General features: G+C 44.7%; 1 protein-coding gene across 21 annotated transcripts in view; it reads right to left on the bottom strand.

Moving 5' to 3' along the window:
• LOC122251660 (uncharacterized) overlaps positions 1-15000 on the bottom strand; it is a 120440-nt gene that overhangs the window by 52851 nt on the left and 52589 nt on the right. For all 21 annotated transcript variants that reach the window (XM_086544836.1, XM_086544837.1, XM_086544833.1 and 18 more), the window contains exon 2: positions 2511-2614. In XM_086544836.1, coding sequence (XP_086400962.1) covers positions 2511-2608 — 98 coding nt within the window. In that variant the 5' untranslated portion in view covers positions 2609-2614. The remainder of the gene's footprint in view (positions 1-2510; positions 2615-15000) is intronic.

Genomic DNA, 15000 nt, shown 5'->3' with positions numbered 1-15000 from the left:
GAGGATAGGGTGGGAGGGAAGGATGGGGTGGGTGGGAGGGAGGGAGGGAGAGAAAGAGGTGATGGAGAGAGGGAGAGAGGGAAAAGCGGAGGAGGAAAGAGAGAGACAGGACAAAAGAGATAGAACGAAATGAAAGAAAGTGAAAACCCCTCAAAAAAACCTTTCGTCCACACCCCCTAAAACTCAAAATCCCCCCCCCCTCTCCCAATACCCCCCCTCTAAAAAAAAATCCAACAGTACCCCGCAACCTCAGCCAATTAGCGCGCAGGACCCAATCCTACCGGAGACAGGAGGGTCAAGGACAAGTTTCCGGAGCGGCGAAGGACACTCCTATCGCTATCGTCTACGGTCTGGCTCTATCGTGCGGCTTGCTTCTTATTCTCTTCTCTTATCTGTTCTTCATTTCCTGCTTCTTTTCTTAGCCCTTCTTCTTCTTCTTCTTCTACCTCTTTTCTTTATTTTTTTTTGTCCTTCTCTTCTTTCTTCTTCTTTTTTTTTTTAACTTATTATCCTTCTTCTTGTGTTTCTTTTTTCTTATTCCCCTTCTTTTCTCTTTCCTTATGTTTGTTCTTTCTCTTGTTTTCTCCTTCTTCCTCTTTATTCTACACCTTCTTTTCTCATTATTAACACACACACACACACACACACACACACACACACACACACACACACACACATACACACACACACACGCACACACACGCACACGCACGCACACGCACACACACACACACACACGCACACACACAAACACAAACACACACACACACGCACACGCACACGCACACACACACACACACAAACACAAAAACACACACATATATACATATACATATATATATATATATATATATATATATATATATATATATATATACATATACACACATACATATATGTACAAATATAACAAAAAAATAAGAAAGTTAAAAAAATCTAGAAAGAGGCAGAAGACGAGCAGTAACCTCAGCAGCACCCTTAGCCGCCCCCCCTCCCCCTCCCTCTACCCCCCTCCCTCCCTCCCCCTAACCCCCTCACCGCGCGCGTACCCCTGGGATCGCCCCTAACTGAGAGCTCGGGTTCACCTCCCACTGGCTCTGAGGGTATTGTTCGGGGGGTGTAAATGGGGTGCTCTGTCTTGATTCTTCTTTTTTTTTTTGAGGGGGTGGGGTTGTGTGGGGATTGGGTGGGGGGTGGGAGTGGGGGAGAGGGATTGGGTGGGGGTGGGGTGGGGGTGAAGTGGAGGGTCTTCGGAATTTATCCTGCTTTCTTCTTTCTTTCTTTCTTTCTTTCTTTCTCGCTCTCTGTGTCTGTCTTTGTCTCTCTCTTCTTTTCTCTCCTTCTCTCTCTCTTCCCCCTCTTTTTCCTTTCCCCTCTCCTTCCCTCTCCCTTCCCCCACTCCCCTCCCCACTCCTTTCCCTCCATCTCCTCTCCCTTCCCCCTCCCTCACCCTTCCTTCCCCTCCCCTCCCCCTCCCCCTCCCCCTCACCCTTTTCCATAGTACCTACACCTCCCTCCCTCCGTACCAGCTGTTCCATCAACTCGTACTCTGCCACCTGTTCTCCCGCCGCGCATGTATTTCACGACCAATCACTCTTCAGAGGATTGGCATCGGCGTCAATCAAAACAAGAGAGGCAGAAGCTCTGTTACAACTGCCTCACGACTACTCTTGTCACAGCTGGTTTCCTCATTAATGGGAATGGTGATGCCACTACACGTACGCTACTACTACTACTGCCCTTACTACTACGGCTACTACTACTGCCGTTACTACTACTATTACTACTACTGTCTACATCTTTAGACTAGTATACTACTATTGCTGTTACTACTGTTACTACTACTACTACTTTAACTACTACTACTACCATTGCTACTACTATTATTATTACTACTACTACCATTACAACTACTACTTCTATCAATACTACTACTGTTACTACTACTACTACCATTGCTACTACTACTACTACCATTACTACCACCACTACTACATCTGCTTCTGCAACTATGCCATGAACCCAATCGTTCGCAGGTTCAGAGGGTGGAGAAGGCACTCTGCCCATCTGCCCAGAACCCTCGGGCACTGGTCTTCTTGGTCTTCTATTGCTTCATTAGATGAGGTAGATGTTTGGCAGGGCAGGGCTGGGTAGGGCAGGGAGGGAGGGAAGGAGGGAGAGGGAGGGAAGGAGGGAGAGGGAGGGAGAGGGAGGGAGGGGGGAGGGAAGGAGAGGGGGAGGGAGGGATAGGGAGGAAAGGAGGAAGAGGGAGTGAGAGGGAGTGAGGAAGAGGGAGGGAGGGAGGGAGGGAAGGAGGGAGGGAGGGAGGGAGAGAGGGAGGGAGGGAGGGAGGGAGGGAGAGGGAGAGAGAAAAAAAAAGTGAAACAAACAAATAGATAAAGAGAATGAACTAAAAACAAACAAAAAAAACTGAAACAATAAAATCTGAAAAAAAAAGAAAGATCACCCCCCCCCCAAGTTCCCGCCCTTTTTTCCCCCGAAGTACTCACCGCTGTTTGAGTTTATGTCGGTGGGAATGGAGTCTCACGCCGGCCGTGTTCTCCATCCCGCCCATAATGTTGTTAATTGCTCCTTCGGAAACCACCATTTTGGCCTGAAATGGAAGAGACGGGGAGTTAATGAAGCCTTCGAGGTCGATGTGGGGATTTTTTGAATGAAGGGATTGTGTTGGTGGGTGGGTGTTTGTGTTTGTGGGGGTGGGGGTGTTTGTTTGTGTGTGTGTGTGTGTGTGTGTGTGTGTGTGTGTGTGTGTGTGTGTGTGTGTGTGTGTGTGTGTGTGTGTGTGTGTGTGTGTGTGTGTGTGTGTGTGTGTGCTTGTGTTTGTGTGTGTGTGTTTGTATGTGTGTGCGTGGGTGTTGATGTACACGTTCATGTATAAGGGGGGCTAGAACGAGATACAGGGACATATAAATAGCACTCGTGGAAATACAGTCTGACACAGAAACAAACAAATAAACACAAACACACAAACACAAACACACACACACACATACACAAACACACACACACAACACGCATAACAGCAATAAAAACATGGATAATAACAATAACAACAATAGCAGTAATGATAATATACAAAATAATAAGACAATGTACCTATTATCCAACACGCAAATCTCGAAAAAAGTAATTACACGTCCATTTTCCGGACGATGTTCTTAATTAATAATTAATTAACATACCAAATTTGGAAACCATTAAGGAATAGAAATAAAAAGACCCTTTTTTCTGGTTACTCCGCGAACTTACAGAAAACAAAAGTTGTTTCTGGTTTCAGCGATTAATGCAGTTGTTTAAAAAAGAAAATAGTAATAAAAAGTAAATAAACTCTGAGACGTGTCTGTCGGCAACACCTCCTGCCAGCCGCGACAGTTACCAAGTGATGTATTTCCACCAAAAACTGAGCATGCAGTCGGGACAATGTCTGGTTCCCGAAGCTGAACTGTCTCGTTTTTCATGACTCCCCCCCTTCTTCTCCCCCCCCCCACTCCTCCGCTTCCTCCTCCTCCTCCTCCACTTCCTCCTCCTCCCTCTCCTCTTCCTCTTCCTCTTCCTCTTCCTCTTCCTCCTCCTCCTCCTCCTCCTTTCTCCTCCTATCCCTACTTCTTCTTTTCCTCTTCCTCTTCCCCTCCTTCCCCATCATCTTCTTCTTCCTCCTCCTCCTTCTCCTCCTCCGCAGGCTACGTCTCTAAAATGGATGCTTCGCCTTATCCAAGAGTGCGTTTTGCGGGCGTGAGAAGTACAAGGTGTCGCGGGCGTGAGAAGTACAAGGTGTCTGTGCTTGTTACGAGTATTTTTTTTCCCTATTGTTCTCTGGGTTCTTTGTATCCAGAAGGAATCGCAGAAATAAGGTTATTTATAAGTACAAAGCATTATTCGCATATGTATATGAGCGTCGTGACAGACAATAAGTACAAGTATGGACGGAAAGAAGTCCAGTAATATGCCGTGTCCTTAAAAAAATGGAAATTAATATATAAAATGGAGTAAAATAACTATAATTTTCTGGCGGGGAATCTAATCTCAATAATGGATATGATAATATTTCTGTGTATGGCTACAAACATACCTGTACGAGGTTTAAGTGATACAAACAAGTTACATCAAAAATAATTATAAATACAATGATTATGATTATGGAATAACAATGAGTATGATGACAACAACTACTATTTATCATAATGATAATAAAAGCTTGATGTTAATAATAACATTATCCCACTGCAAAAACACCATCAACACTAAAGGGGAAAACAAATCAATGTAAATATAACAAAGACATAAATAGCAACATACAAATAACACCAAAAACAACAACAGTATTGCCAATACCACAATCACGGCGCTATTTTTTTTCTTTCTTTTTATGCGAAAGGAAATGCGAAAATAACGACAATAACCGTAAATCAGAACCACTTCGGACGCCAACACCAGGGCAATTTCTCTTCTCTTCTTTTTATCTTTTTCGTTGATTCTCTTTCTCTTCCTCTCTCTCTCTCTCATTCTCTCTTTCTCTCTCTCCCTGTCTCCCTGTCTCTCTGTCTTTGTCACTCTGTCTTTGTCTCTGTCTCTCTCTCCCTGTCACTCTGTCTTTGTCTCTGTCTCTGTCTCTGTCTCTCTCTCTCTCTCTCTCTCTCTCTCTCTCTCTCTCTCTCTCTCTCTCTCTCTCTCTCTCTCTCTCTCATCCATCTTTTTCTGTCTCTCTTCCTGTTCTTCTCCCTCTTTCCCTCTCGATGTCACTCTTTCCTCCCTCTCTCTCTTTCACTCTCCTACTCCCTCCTTCCCTCTCCTTCCCCTCCTTACCCCCTCCCCCTCACTCTCCGTCTCCTTTTCATCCCTTCCCCCTCCTTCTCCTTCTCCTTCTGCCTCCCCCTCCCTCTCCCCCTCCCCTTCCCTCCCCTTCCCCTTCCCCTTCCCCTTCCCCTTCCAATTCCCTCTGCCTCTTCCCTTCCCTCTCCCTCTTCCCCCTCCCTCTCCCTCTCTTTCACTCTCTCCCAAACCACTTCGGAGTTCGTTTCGTCAAAAAAGCGAGTGTGTGAAAAGAAAAGGAATACTCAAACCTTCTAGACAGACTTTGCTTTCGGGTGGGAAACGTGCATGCAGAAAGCACACAGGGGGGCGGGGGTGGAGGGTGGAGGGAGGAGGGTGGAGGGAGGGAGGAGGAGGCAGTGCGAGCAAGCAAGCAAGCAGGCAGATCGAGTTTGTCTGGTAAAAGGCTTACCTATGCTGTGCTGGTGGAGGTGGAAGTGGAGGTGGAGGTGGGAGAGTGGAGGTGGAGGTGGAGGTGGAGGTGGGAGAGCGGAGGTGGAGGTGAAGGTAGAGATGAAGGTTGAGGTGAAGTTGGAGGTTGAGGCGAAGGTGGAGGTGAGAGAGTGGAGGTGGAGGTAGAGGTAGAGGTAGAGGTGGAGGTGGAGGTGGAGGTGGAGGTTGAGATGGAGGTGGAAGTGGAGGTTGAGATAAACATAGTAGAAGAGGATAGATAACATTGATAAAATAGATAATGACTTTCAGAAAAGTGTGCAATATTACAGCAATTCCAAAGTAGAGTATATAGGAATAGTGACGCTTTCTTTGCAAAATAAGTTTATCTATACGATTGCGCTGGTTTACCTTACTAGCTTTCCCCTGTCAGTACTCTCTCTCTCTGTCTCTCACGCTCACGCTCACTCTCACTCTTACTCTCGCTCTCGCTCGCTCTCTCTCTTTCTTTCTCTCTCTGCCTGCCTGCCTCGCTCTCTCTCTCTCTCTCTCTCTCTCTCTCTCTCTCTCTCTCTCTCTCTCTCTCTCTCTCTCTCTCTCTCTCTCTCTCTCTCTCTCTCTCTCCCCCCCTTAAACATGGATATTATTGTTCATTCTAGTAATTTATCGAGAAAAAAAAAATTCTTCAAAAAGGCATTTTTAATACCCCTTTACACACAAAAAGCATTAGATTACGAAAATTCCAATTATAATTTTGAAAATGAAAGAAATTCCTGCTATCTCCTGCACCTCCCCCCCTCCCCCCCACGGAAATCACTCATGCCACCGCCACGAATTTAAAATGAATGGTAATTACGGATAAAGGAGGAAGAAAAAAAAGAGAAAAAAAAAGAGTGACGAGAGAAAATAAAGAAAAAAGAAGGAGAATAAAGAGATATAAGAGAAAACAAAGACAAAAGAATAAAGAGAAAAGACAGAGAAAAGAAGAAGAATAAAAATAAAACACAGACAAAACATAATAACAAAGAGGAACAAAGATTAAAAAAAGAGAAAGGAAAATCAAGAGAACTACGAAAGAACAATAAAAATGAAGAAGGAAGGATCATAAAATTCCGGATAAGCAGGACACAAGGTGGAGCCAAAATCCGAAGACCTGTTGCAAGAGCCACCAGACCGTCGCTTGCAATTGCTATTTCCCACCGTGAGAGAGGGAGAGGGAGAGGAGGGAGAGGGGAAGGAGAGAGAGGGACAGGGAGAGGGTGAAGGAGAGAGACGGACAGGGAGAGGGAGAGGGTGAGGGGGAAGGGAGAGGGAGAGGGTGAAGGAGAGGGGGGGAAGGAGAGGGAGGGGGAGGGGGTGGGTGAAGGAGAGGGGGGGAGGGAGAGGGTGAAGGGGAGGGGAAGGTGAAGGAGGGGTAGGGAGAGGTGGAGGGGGAAGGGAGAGGGAGAGGGTGAAGGAGAGAGAGGGACAGGGAGAGGGTGAAGGAGAAAGACGGACAGGGAGAGGGAGAGGGTGAAGGAGAAGGGGGGAGGGGGAGGGGGAGAGGGAGAGGGTGAAGGAGAGAGAGGGACAGGGAGAGGGTGAAGGAGAGGGGGGGAGAGGGAGAGGGGGGGAGAGGGAGAGGTTGAAGGAGAGGTGGAGGGTGAAGGAGAGGGAGAGGGTGAAGGAGAGGAGGGGAGAGGGAGAGGGTGAAGGAGAGAGAGGGACAGGGAGAGGGAGAGGGTGAAGGAGAAGGGGGGAGGGGGAGGGGGAGAGAGTGAAGGAGAGGGGGGGAGAGGGCGAAGTAGAGGGGAGAGGGAGAGGGAGGAAGAGTGGGTGGGGGAGTGGAAGGGAAGAGGGAGGTAGGGCGGAGAGAGCGAAAGGGTAAGGAAGAGGAGGAGTGGGAGTGGAAGGGATGGGGGAGGTAAGGAGAGAGGGAGTGAGAGGGGGGAGAGAGAGAGAGTCATCTGGCTAAGAAGGACCTAATTGAATCGGACACTTTTGGGCGGTCCAAATAATTTCTGATAATCCAATTTAGTGAAATATACAAAAGAGAGAGGGGAGGAAGGATATGCATGTGTATGTATATGTATATATATATATATATATATATATATATATATATATATATATATATATATATATATATATATATTATAATATTATATATATATATATATATATATATAAAATATATACATATATATTTTTTCCCCTCCAAGCCCCCCCTCCCCCTTTACCCCCTTCAAGCCCCTCCCCCTCTCCGCTTTAAGCCCCTCCACCCCCTCCACCCCCAACGCAAAACACAACGTGAAGAATACAAGGGCACTCCACTCGGCCTCCGGTTAATCAACGAGCCTTGTTATCGGTTGGGATAATTGTGATGATGATAATGAGATGAAAAACGGCGCCGATTAACGGAGGGGTGGGGAGGGAGGGAGGAAGGGTGGGAGGAGGATGAGGGGGTGATGGAGGGAGGGTGGGGGGAAGGATGAGGGGTAGGAGGAGAAAGGAGAAAGGAGGGAGGGTGGAGAGAGAGAGAGATGAGAGAGAGATGAGAGAGAGAGAGAGAGAGAAAGAGAGAGAGGGAGAGATAGAGAGAGAGCGAGAGAGAAGAGAGAGAAGAAAGAGAGAGAGAGGGAGAGATAGAGAGAGAGATAGACAGAGAGAAGAGAGTGAAGAAAGAGAGAGAGACCGAGAGCGAGAGAGAAGAGAGAAGAAAAAGATAGCGAAAGAGAGAGAAAGACCAAAAGAGGGGGACACACAACCCACCCAACACAAACCAGAAATGACCAACCCAACCTAACCTAACCTAATCTAACCTAACCTAACCACACCACAGCCCGTAGTACACAGCCGCCATTCCACATCGAAAGGCCAAGCAAGAGTTATTTTCGTCGTGTTATTTTGGCCTTCAAAAGGTCAGGATTTAAGAATTTAAAAGTGGGTCTTTGTCATTACTTTATCGCTCATCTTTCTTTCTTTCTTTCTTTCTTTCTTTCTCTCTCCCTTTCTCTCCTTTGCTCTCCTTTCGTCTCCTCACCATTTTCCCTCTTCCTCTCTGAACTTTACTCGCTATTTCCCTCTATATCTCTCTTTCTGTCACCCTCTCCATCTCTCTCCTCTCCTACTCTCTCTTTCAATCTATATATATCTATTTCTCTCCTTTCTTCGCATTCACACCTCTTTCTTTTCCTCTCTCCTTTCATCTCCCTCTCTTTTGATCTCTTCTCCAATCCTTCCCTTCCCTCTCTCTTTCTTCTATCCTTCATCTCCCTAATCCTCGAACAATCCCGAAGGAGAGGAAGAGGGGGGGAGGGGGAGGAGGAGGAGGAGGAGGAGGAGGAGGAGGAGGAGGAGGAGGAGGAGGAGGAGGAGGAGGAGGAGGAGGAGGAGGAGGAGGATGGGTATGGACTGGGTAGGGAGCTGAGAGGAAAGTGGGAGGGGGAGGGGGAAGGCAGGGAGGGAGGGAGGTAGAAGGAAAGGGGGAAGGGGGAAAGGGGAAGGTAGGGAGGGAACTGAGAGGAAAGTGGGAGGGGGAAGGGGAAGGTAGGGAGGGAGGTGGAAGGAAAGGGGGAAGGGGGAGGAAGGATATAGGGTTCGGGTAGGAGTGGGAGTGGGGAGTGGGGGGGACGGACACACGGAAATCAATGTGATGGACGAAACGGTCAAGTCTCGTGTGTCTCTCGCCAGTCAAGCAAATATGCATGCACGAAGGCACCCGCATGTGCATTGCAAAACCGAGAAAGTCATGCAAGCAAATGAGTACTTGCGTAAAGACAAACAAATAATTCATCTTCATACAAATATAAACAGTAAACAATGATGCACAAACGCTCATACACAAACACACACTCAAACAAAAACAAAAATAAACACACACACACACACACACACACACGCACACACACACACACACAATGAAGGGCTTGTCTGTGACGTCACTGGGGTTTATCTGAAGAAGAAGAAGAAACCTGTGGTAGAAGTAGAAGAAGGCGAAGAAGAAAAAGAATATGAAGAAGAAGAAGAAAGAGGAGGAGGAGGAGGAAGAAAAAAAGATGAATAAGGTGAAGAGGAAGAGGAGGAAGAAGAAGAAGAAAGAATATGAAGTAGAAGTAGAAGAAGAAGAAGAAGAAAAAGAATATGAAGAAGAAAAAGAAAGAGGAGGAGGAGGAGGAGATGAATAAGGTGAAGAGGAAGAGGAAGAAGAAGAAAGAATATGAAGTAGAAGTAGAAGTAGAAGTAGAAAAAGAAGAAAGAATATGAAGAAAAAGAAGAAGGATGAGGAGAAGATGAATAAGGCGAAGAAGAAGAAGAATATGAAGAAGAAGAAAAAGAAGAAATATTATGAAGAAGAAGAAGAAGAAGAAGAAGAAGAAGAAGAAGAAGAAGGAGGAGGAGGAGGAGGAAGAAGAGAAGAAGACGAAGAAGGTAAAGAAGAGGATGAAGAAGGTGAAGAAGAAGAAACAATTAAATAAAGAGGAAGAAAATAAGCAGAAGAATAAATAGAAACAGAAAGAAGAGAAAAACGGAGCAGAAGAATACATAGAAACAGAAAGAAGAGAGAATAAAGATGAAATTAAAAGCAATAACAAATAAAAATGGAAAAGAATGGAGACGGAAAAAAACGAAAAGAATTACTCAAACATAAAAGACATTGTGTTGTGTGATAGACCTACCTGAGTCGCTTTTGTTTCAGTAAAAAAAAAAATCTTCGAATACTGCGCTTTTCAGATTTTATTTGTTTTTTGTTTCCTCTCCTTATCTTACACGTGATTCACGACACATCTTTATAAACTTAATGAAAACTTTCGATTTACACACATGTTATTTTTTCCAATATTAACTTTCACTTTTTGGTAAATTTTATGTACTTATCACTTTGTTTACCTTTATATATTATTGGTATTGTCTTTTTTCTGTTGATATATATTTCAAAAGATAAGTAAATAGGGGAAACAGGAAATACAACAATACAAAGAGAGAAAAAAAAAACTAAATACATCGCAATACCTTAATTAAAAAACTTCCACGCTTTGTTCTCCCAACAATTCTTTATAAATTCTCGGCATCCGATACCCATAGGCCTAAATCTAGGTTCGCACCCGCACGCACGCACGCACACACACACACACACACACACACACACACACACACACACACACACACACACACACACACACACACACACACACACACGTACAAAAACGCACACATAGACCCCCCCCCACACCTACCCACACGCACGACCACACACACACACACACTCCAGCAAGAACACCGAAAACAAACACACTCAAGGACGCACGCAAACAAAGAAAATCACTCCCCACGCAAAAGACACAGGCAGTAGGTCACGGACAACACTGGACTGCCATCACCCAAATTCATGGCCAACGCTACGCTCAGGTCCGCTAAACCTACCCCCCCCCTCTCCCTCCCTCTCTCTCTCCCTCTCTACTGCTTCTGCTCCTTCTCCCTCCCCCTCCCCTCTACCCCCTACCCCCCGTCCTTCGTCTTCCTTTCTCCAGGCGGCGCCACACTAGGTGATGGCTGCTTGTCACTCCGCCTAACCCCTTCGCTGACGATGTCTGCTTCTCTCTCTTTTCTCTCTTTCGTTCTTCCTCTCTCTCTTTCTCTTTTTTTTTCTTCTTTCTCTCTCTCTGTTTTAACCCTTTTCTTATTTATCTTCTCTCCCTTTCTTAACCCCCTTCCTCTCTCTTTCAACCATTTTTTTTGTCTTCTATATCTCTATCTCTCCCTTTACTTGCCTTCTCTCTCCTTCTTGACCCTTTTCTTTACTTCTCTTCCTCTCTCTCTTCCTCCTTTCTCTCTCTTCCAAGCCAGTCTCACCCTTCGTCTTTTTTTAACCCTTTTCTCGCCTTCTCTCTTTCTTTCAACCCTTTACATGATTATCTCTCTCTCTTTTAACTCTTTACTCGCTTTCTCTCTCCCGCTCCCCCTCCTCTCCCCCCCCTCCCCTCTCTCTCTCTCTCTCTCTCTCTCTCTCTCTCTCTCTCTCTCTCTCTCTCTCTCTCTCTCTCTCTCTCTCTCTCTCTCTCTCTCCTTCCTTCTCGCTTTTCCTCTCCTTTCCCCCTCGTCTAGCGTGTGAGTCACTCTGGCGCGTGTATTACTCACCCTGTACTCTCTCGCGTGCTTTCTACTTGTCTAGTTTTCGCTTTGCATTTTCTTCTTCCAAACTGGTCATTTTTTACGTGCTTATTTATCTTTTTCTTTTTCATCTTTCGTTTTTTTTTTCTTTCTTTTTGAGGGGGGGGGGGGAGGTCTTATTGGATCTAATCATTTTCTTGTGGGGATGTAATCTTCATAATTATCATTATTTTTTTATCTTTAATTTTGATTTCGTATAATTTCGAGGTACATTTTTGAGTTGTTTATTTGTTTTCTATACTATCAAAGCTATTAGCATATTCATTAGTGGGTATTAGAGTGAACTGCTTGTATCTGTCCTTGTATACTGTCCTTCTACATTTGCATCATCATTATCATTAATAGGAATCATCATCGTAATTAAAAAATAAGCATCAGTTCCATTTACTATCATCATTAAAATCATCATTATCTCTTCAATTCCATTTACTATCATCATTAAAATCATCATTATCTTTTCAATTCCATTTACTATCATCATTAAAATCGTCATTATTTTTTCACTTCCATTCATCCATACCACCTACCTCCATCATCCTCACACTCATTTTCACCCTTCATCACTATCACACTCATCACCCGTTATATCATCATCATCATCATCATCTCATTACTATCATATCTACGTTCCTGTTTCATTCAACCCATCATTTTCATATTCATTTTTTAAATTTCTATTCACTTTCATCATCATTTTCACCCTCATCACCATTATTTTCATTCTATCCTTATCATCCGTACATCCATTCACCTTGGTTATCATTTTCATTCTTCATTATCATCACATTCATCACCCCGTATGGAGGATCAGCTCATGGCATGGCATGACACGTGGCAGAATGGGGGGAGAGAGAGAGAGAGAGAGGGAGAGGGGGAGGGAGAGAGGGAGAGAGGGGGAGAGGGAGAGAGGGAGGGAGGGAGAGAAGGAGAGAGGGAGAGAGGGAGAGGGGGAGGGAGAGAGGGAGGGATAGGGGGGAGGGAGGGAGGGAGATAGGGAGAGGGGGAGGGAGAGGGGGAGGGAGAGAGAGAGATAGGGAGAGGGGGAGGGAGATAGAGAGAGGGGGAGGGAAAAGGGGAGGGAGAGAGGAAGAGGGGAAGGAGGAGAGGGGGAGGGAGAGAGAAAGATGTAGGGAGAGGGGGAGGGAGAGAGGGAGAGGGAGAGGGAGAGAGGGAGAGAGGGAGAGAGGGAGAGAGGGAGAGAGGGAGAGAGGGAGGGAGAGAGATATTCTCGTACATTTCCTCACGTGATGCTAGGTTATAACAGTTATTTCTGTCTCTCTTTTCCTTCTACTCCTCCTCCTTATTATATATTTTTTCTCCCCCTCCTTACTGTTAATCTTCATTATCCCCTTCCTCCCCTCCCCCCCTTTTCATCCTTTTAAAACCTTTCTAACCTCCGCTTCTACGTGTGCTTATCACCCCCCACCCCCCATCCCACCTTTCCCCTCCCTCCCTCCTTCCCTCCCTCCCTTCCTCCCTCCCTCCCTCCCTCCCTTTCGCCTCCCTCCCTCCCTCCCTTTCGCCTCCCTCCCTCCCTCCCCCCCTTTCGCCTCCTTCCCTTTCGGCTCCCTCCCTCCCTCCCTTTCGCCTCCCTCCCTCCCTTTCGCCCCCCCCCACCCCCCCACTCGTTCGTGGCAACTGTAAATGGCACCTGCACTTGCCAGATTGAACGTCTACACCTGTGCAGTGGCGTGATGCGACTACTGGCTGGCTGGTGTACACCTGTTTCGCATGTTTCGCCACAGGTGTCGCTGGCATACACACACGTATTCACATTAAGGCAGACATATGCTGGACACACGCACGCACACACACAAGCACGGTCAGACACGTATGTAGGTGGATTTGCTTTATCTTAAATGACGCAAATATACTCGCATATATACACGCTTACAAACACTCCTTACTTTAACATAAATATCCCTACACATACTTACTCTAGTATAAACACTCACACACACACATACATACATACACACACACACACACACACAAACACACACACACTCACACTCACTCACACACACTCTACCACCCCCCTACACACACACAAACAAACAACAATCCACAAACCCATCCACCTAACCTCACGCAAGCAAACACACGCACTTCCCCCAAACAACAACAACACAAACACAAAAAACAAACACAAACACACCAAGGAGAAGCTTAAACGGCTGGCCAACTTTACGATAGTGTCTTTTGGTCATTTGCATAAATAGGAAAACTCGTAAAGTACACACAAGGCCACACTAGTGTAAGTAAACATGTAAAACAAGATCTGGAAATCTCATTACAATAAATAAATACATAACACAAGGTCTAGACACTTCTTAAGTCTTGAAAATGAAGGAATTTCTACAAATATAGTTCATTGCAAAAGAGAAATTCTACAGATCTTTTTAATTATGCATAATCATACGTGGTGGTGATGATGATGATGGTGATGATGATGATGATGATGATATCAATAATAATGATAATGATAATAAAATAATAATTATAACAATAATAACAATAGTTGTTATATTAGTAATAGTAGTAGTACGAAGTGATAGCAATGATAATAATGATGATAATAATAAAATATAATGATAACAACAGCACCAACAATAAAAATAAAATAATATCAAATGTAACACGACTCAAAAAAAAAGATAAAAATAAAATATAAATATATTTCTTTTCGAATTTTCCTAATAAAAGAACGGACTATAAATAAAGAAGTAAAAGCGAAAGAAAGGAGGAGAGAGAAAAAATATATATATTTTACAAAGAAAGAAAGAAAAAAGAAAATATATACAGAAAGAAAGTTAGAAAAAAAAACGAAATAAGAAAATAAAGAAACATAGGAAGTGAGAAAGCGAAAGAAAGAAAAAATAACGTAAATAAATAAATAAATAAATAAATAAATAAATATATATATATATATATATATATATATATATATATATATATATATACAAGATAATCCTAGAGGAAAGGAAAAAAAAATAGGAAAAAAAAATCGAACGAATCAAAATAACAAACAAAAAAAGCATAAACAGAAAGCGAAAGAAATCCAAAAACAAAGCCAAAGCCAAGAACAAGATAATCCAACACTCCTTTCGAACACTAGACTGGCATCCCCGCCGCTAGTGCCACGAGAGTGCCACCTGCATCAGTCTAACAACCTAGCAGCCGGGGAGGAGAGGGGAGGGGGAAGGGAGGGGGTGATGTAGTGGAAGTGAGTGGGGGGGGGGAGTAGACATACGACAGGAGGGGAATGGGGTGGGGGGGTTGGAGTGGGGAGGGGAAGGAGGAGGGGGGTCAGAGAGGTGGACTTAAGAGAAGAGGGGGGAAGGGGGGGGTTAATGCGTAGGGGGTGGAGGAGAGGAGGGGGTTATAAGGAGAGGGGGGGAGTACATATAGGAGGGATAAACGGGAAGGGATGGAGAAGAATAAGGGGGGGGGATGAGGAGATGATGAGGAAAAAACGGAGATAAATATTACGAAATCATACATATCATAATACAAAAACAAAGAAAAAAAAAACATACAGTGCAAAAATTGCCTCATATAATTCGTCACATCCCGTATGCACAACGAGCCTAACAGTGCACTTGATAAAGAAAGAAAGAAAGAAAGAAA

This window comes from Penaeus japonicus, unplaced genomic scaffold, assembly GCF_977035675.1.
Source record: "Penaeus japonicus unplaced genomic scaffold, GWHDUDI00000001_assembly GWHDUDI00000015, whole genome shotgun sequence".
Lineage (NCBI taxonomy): Eukaryota > Metazoa > Arthropoda > Malacostraca > Decapoda > Penaeidae > Penaeus > Penaeus japonicus.
This window is presented reverse-complemented; position numbering and strand designations above follow the sequence as displayed.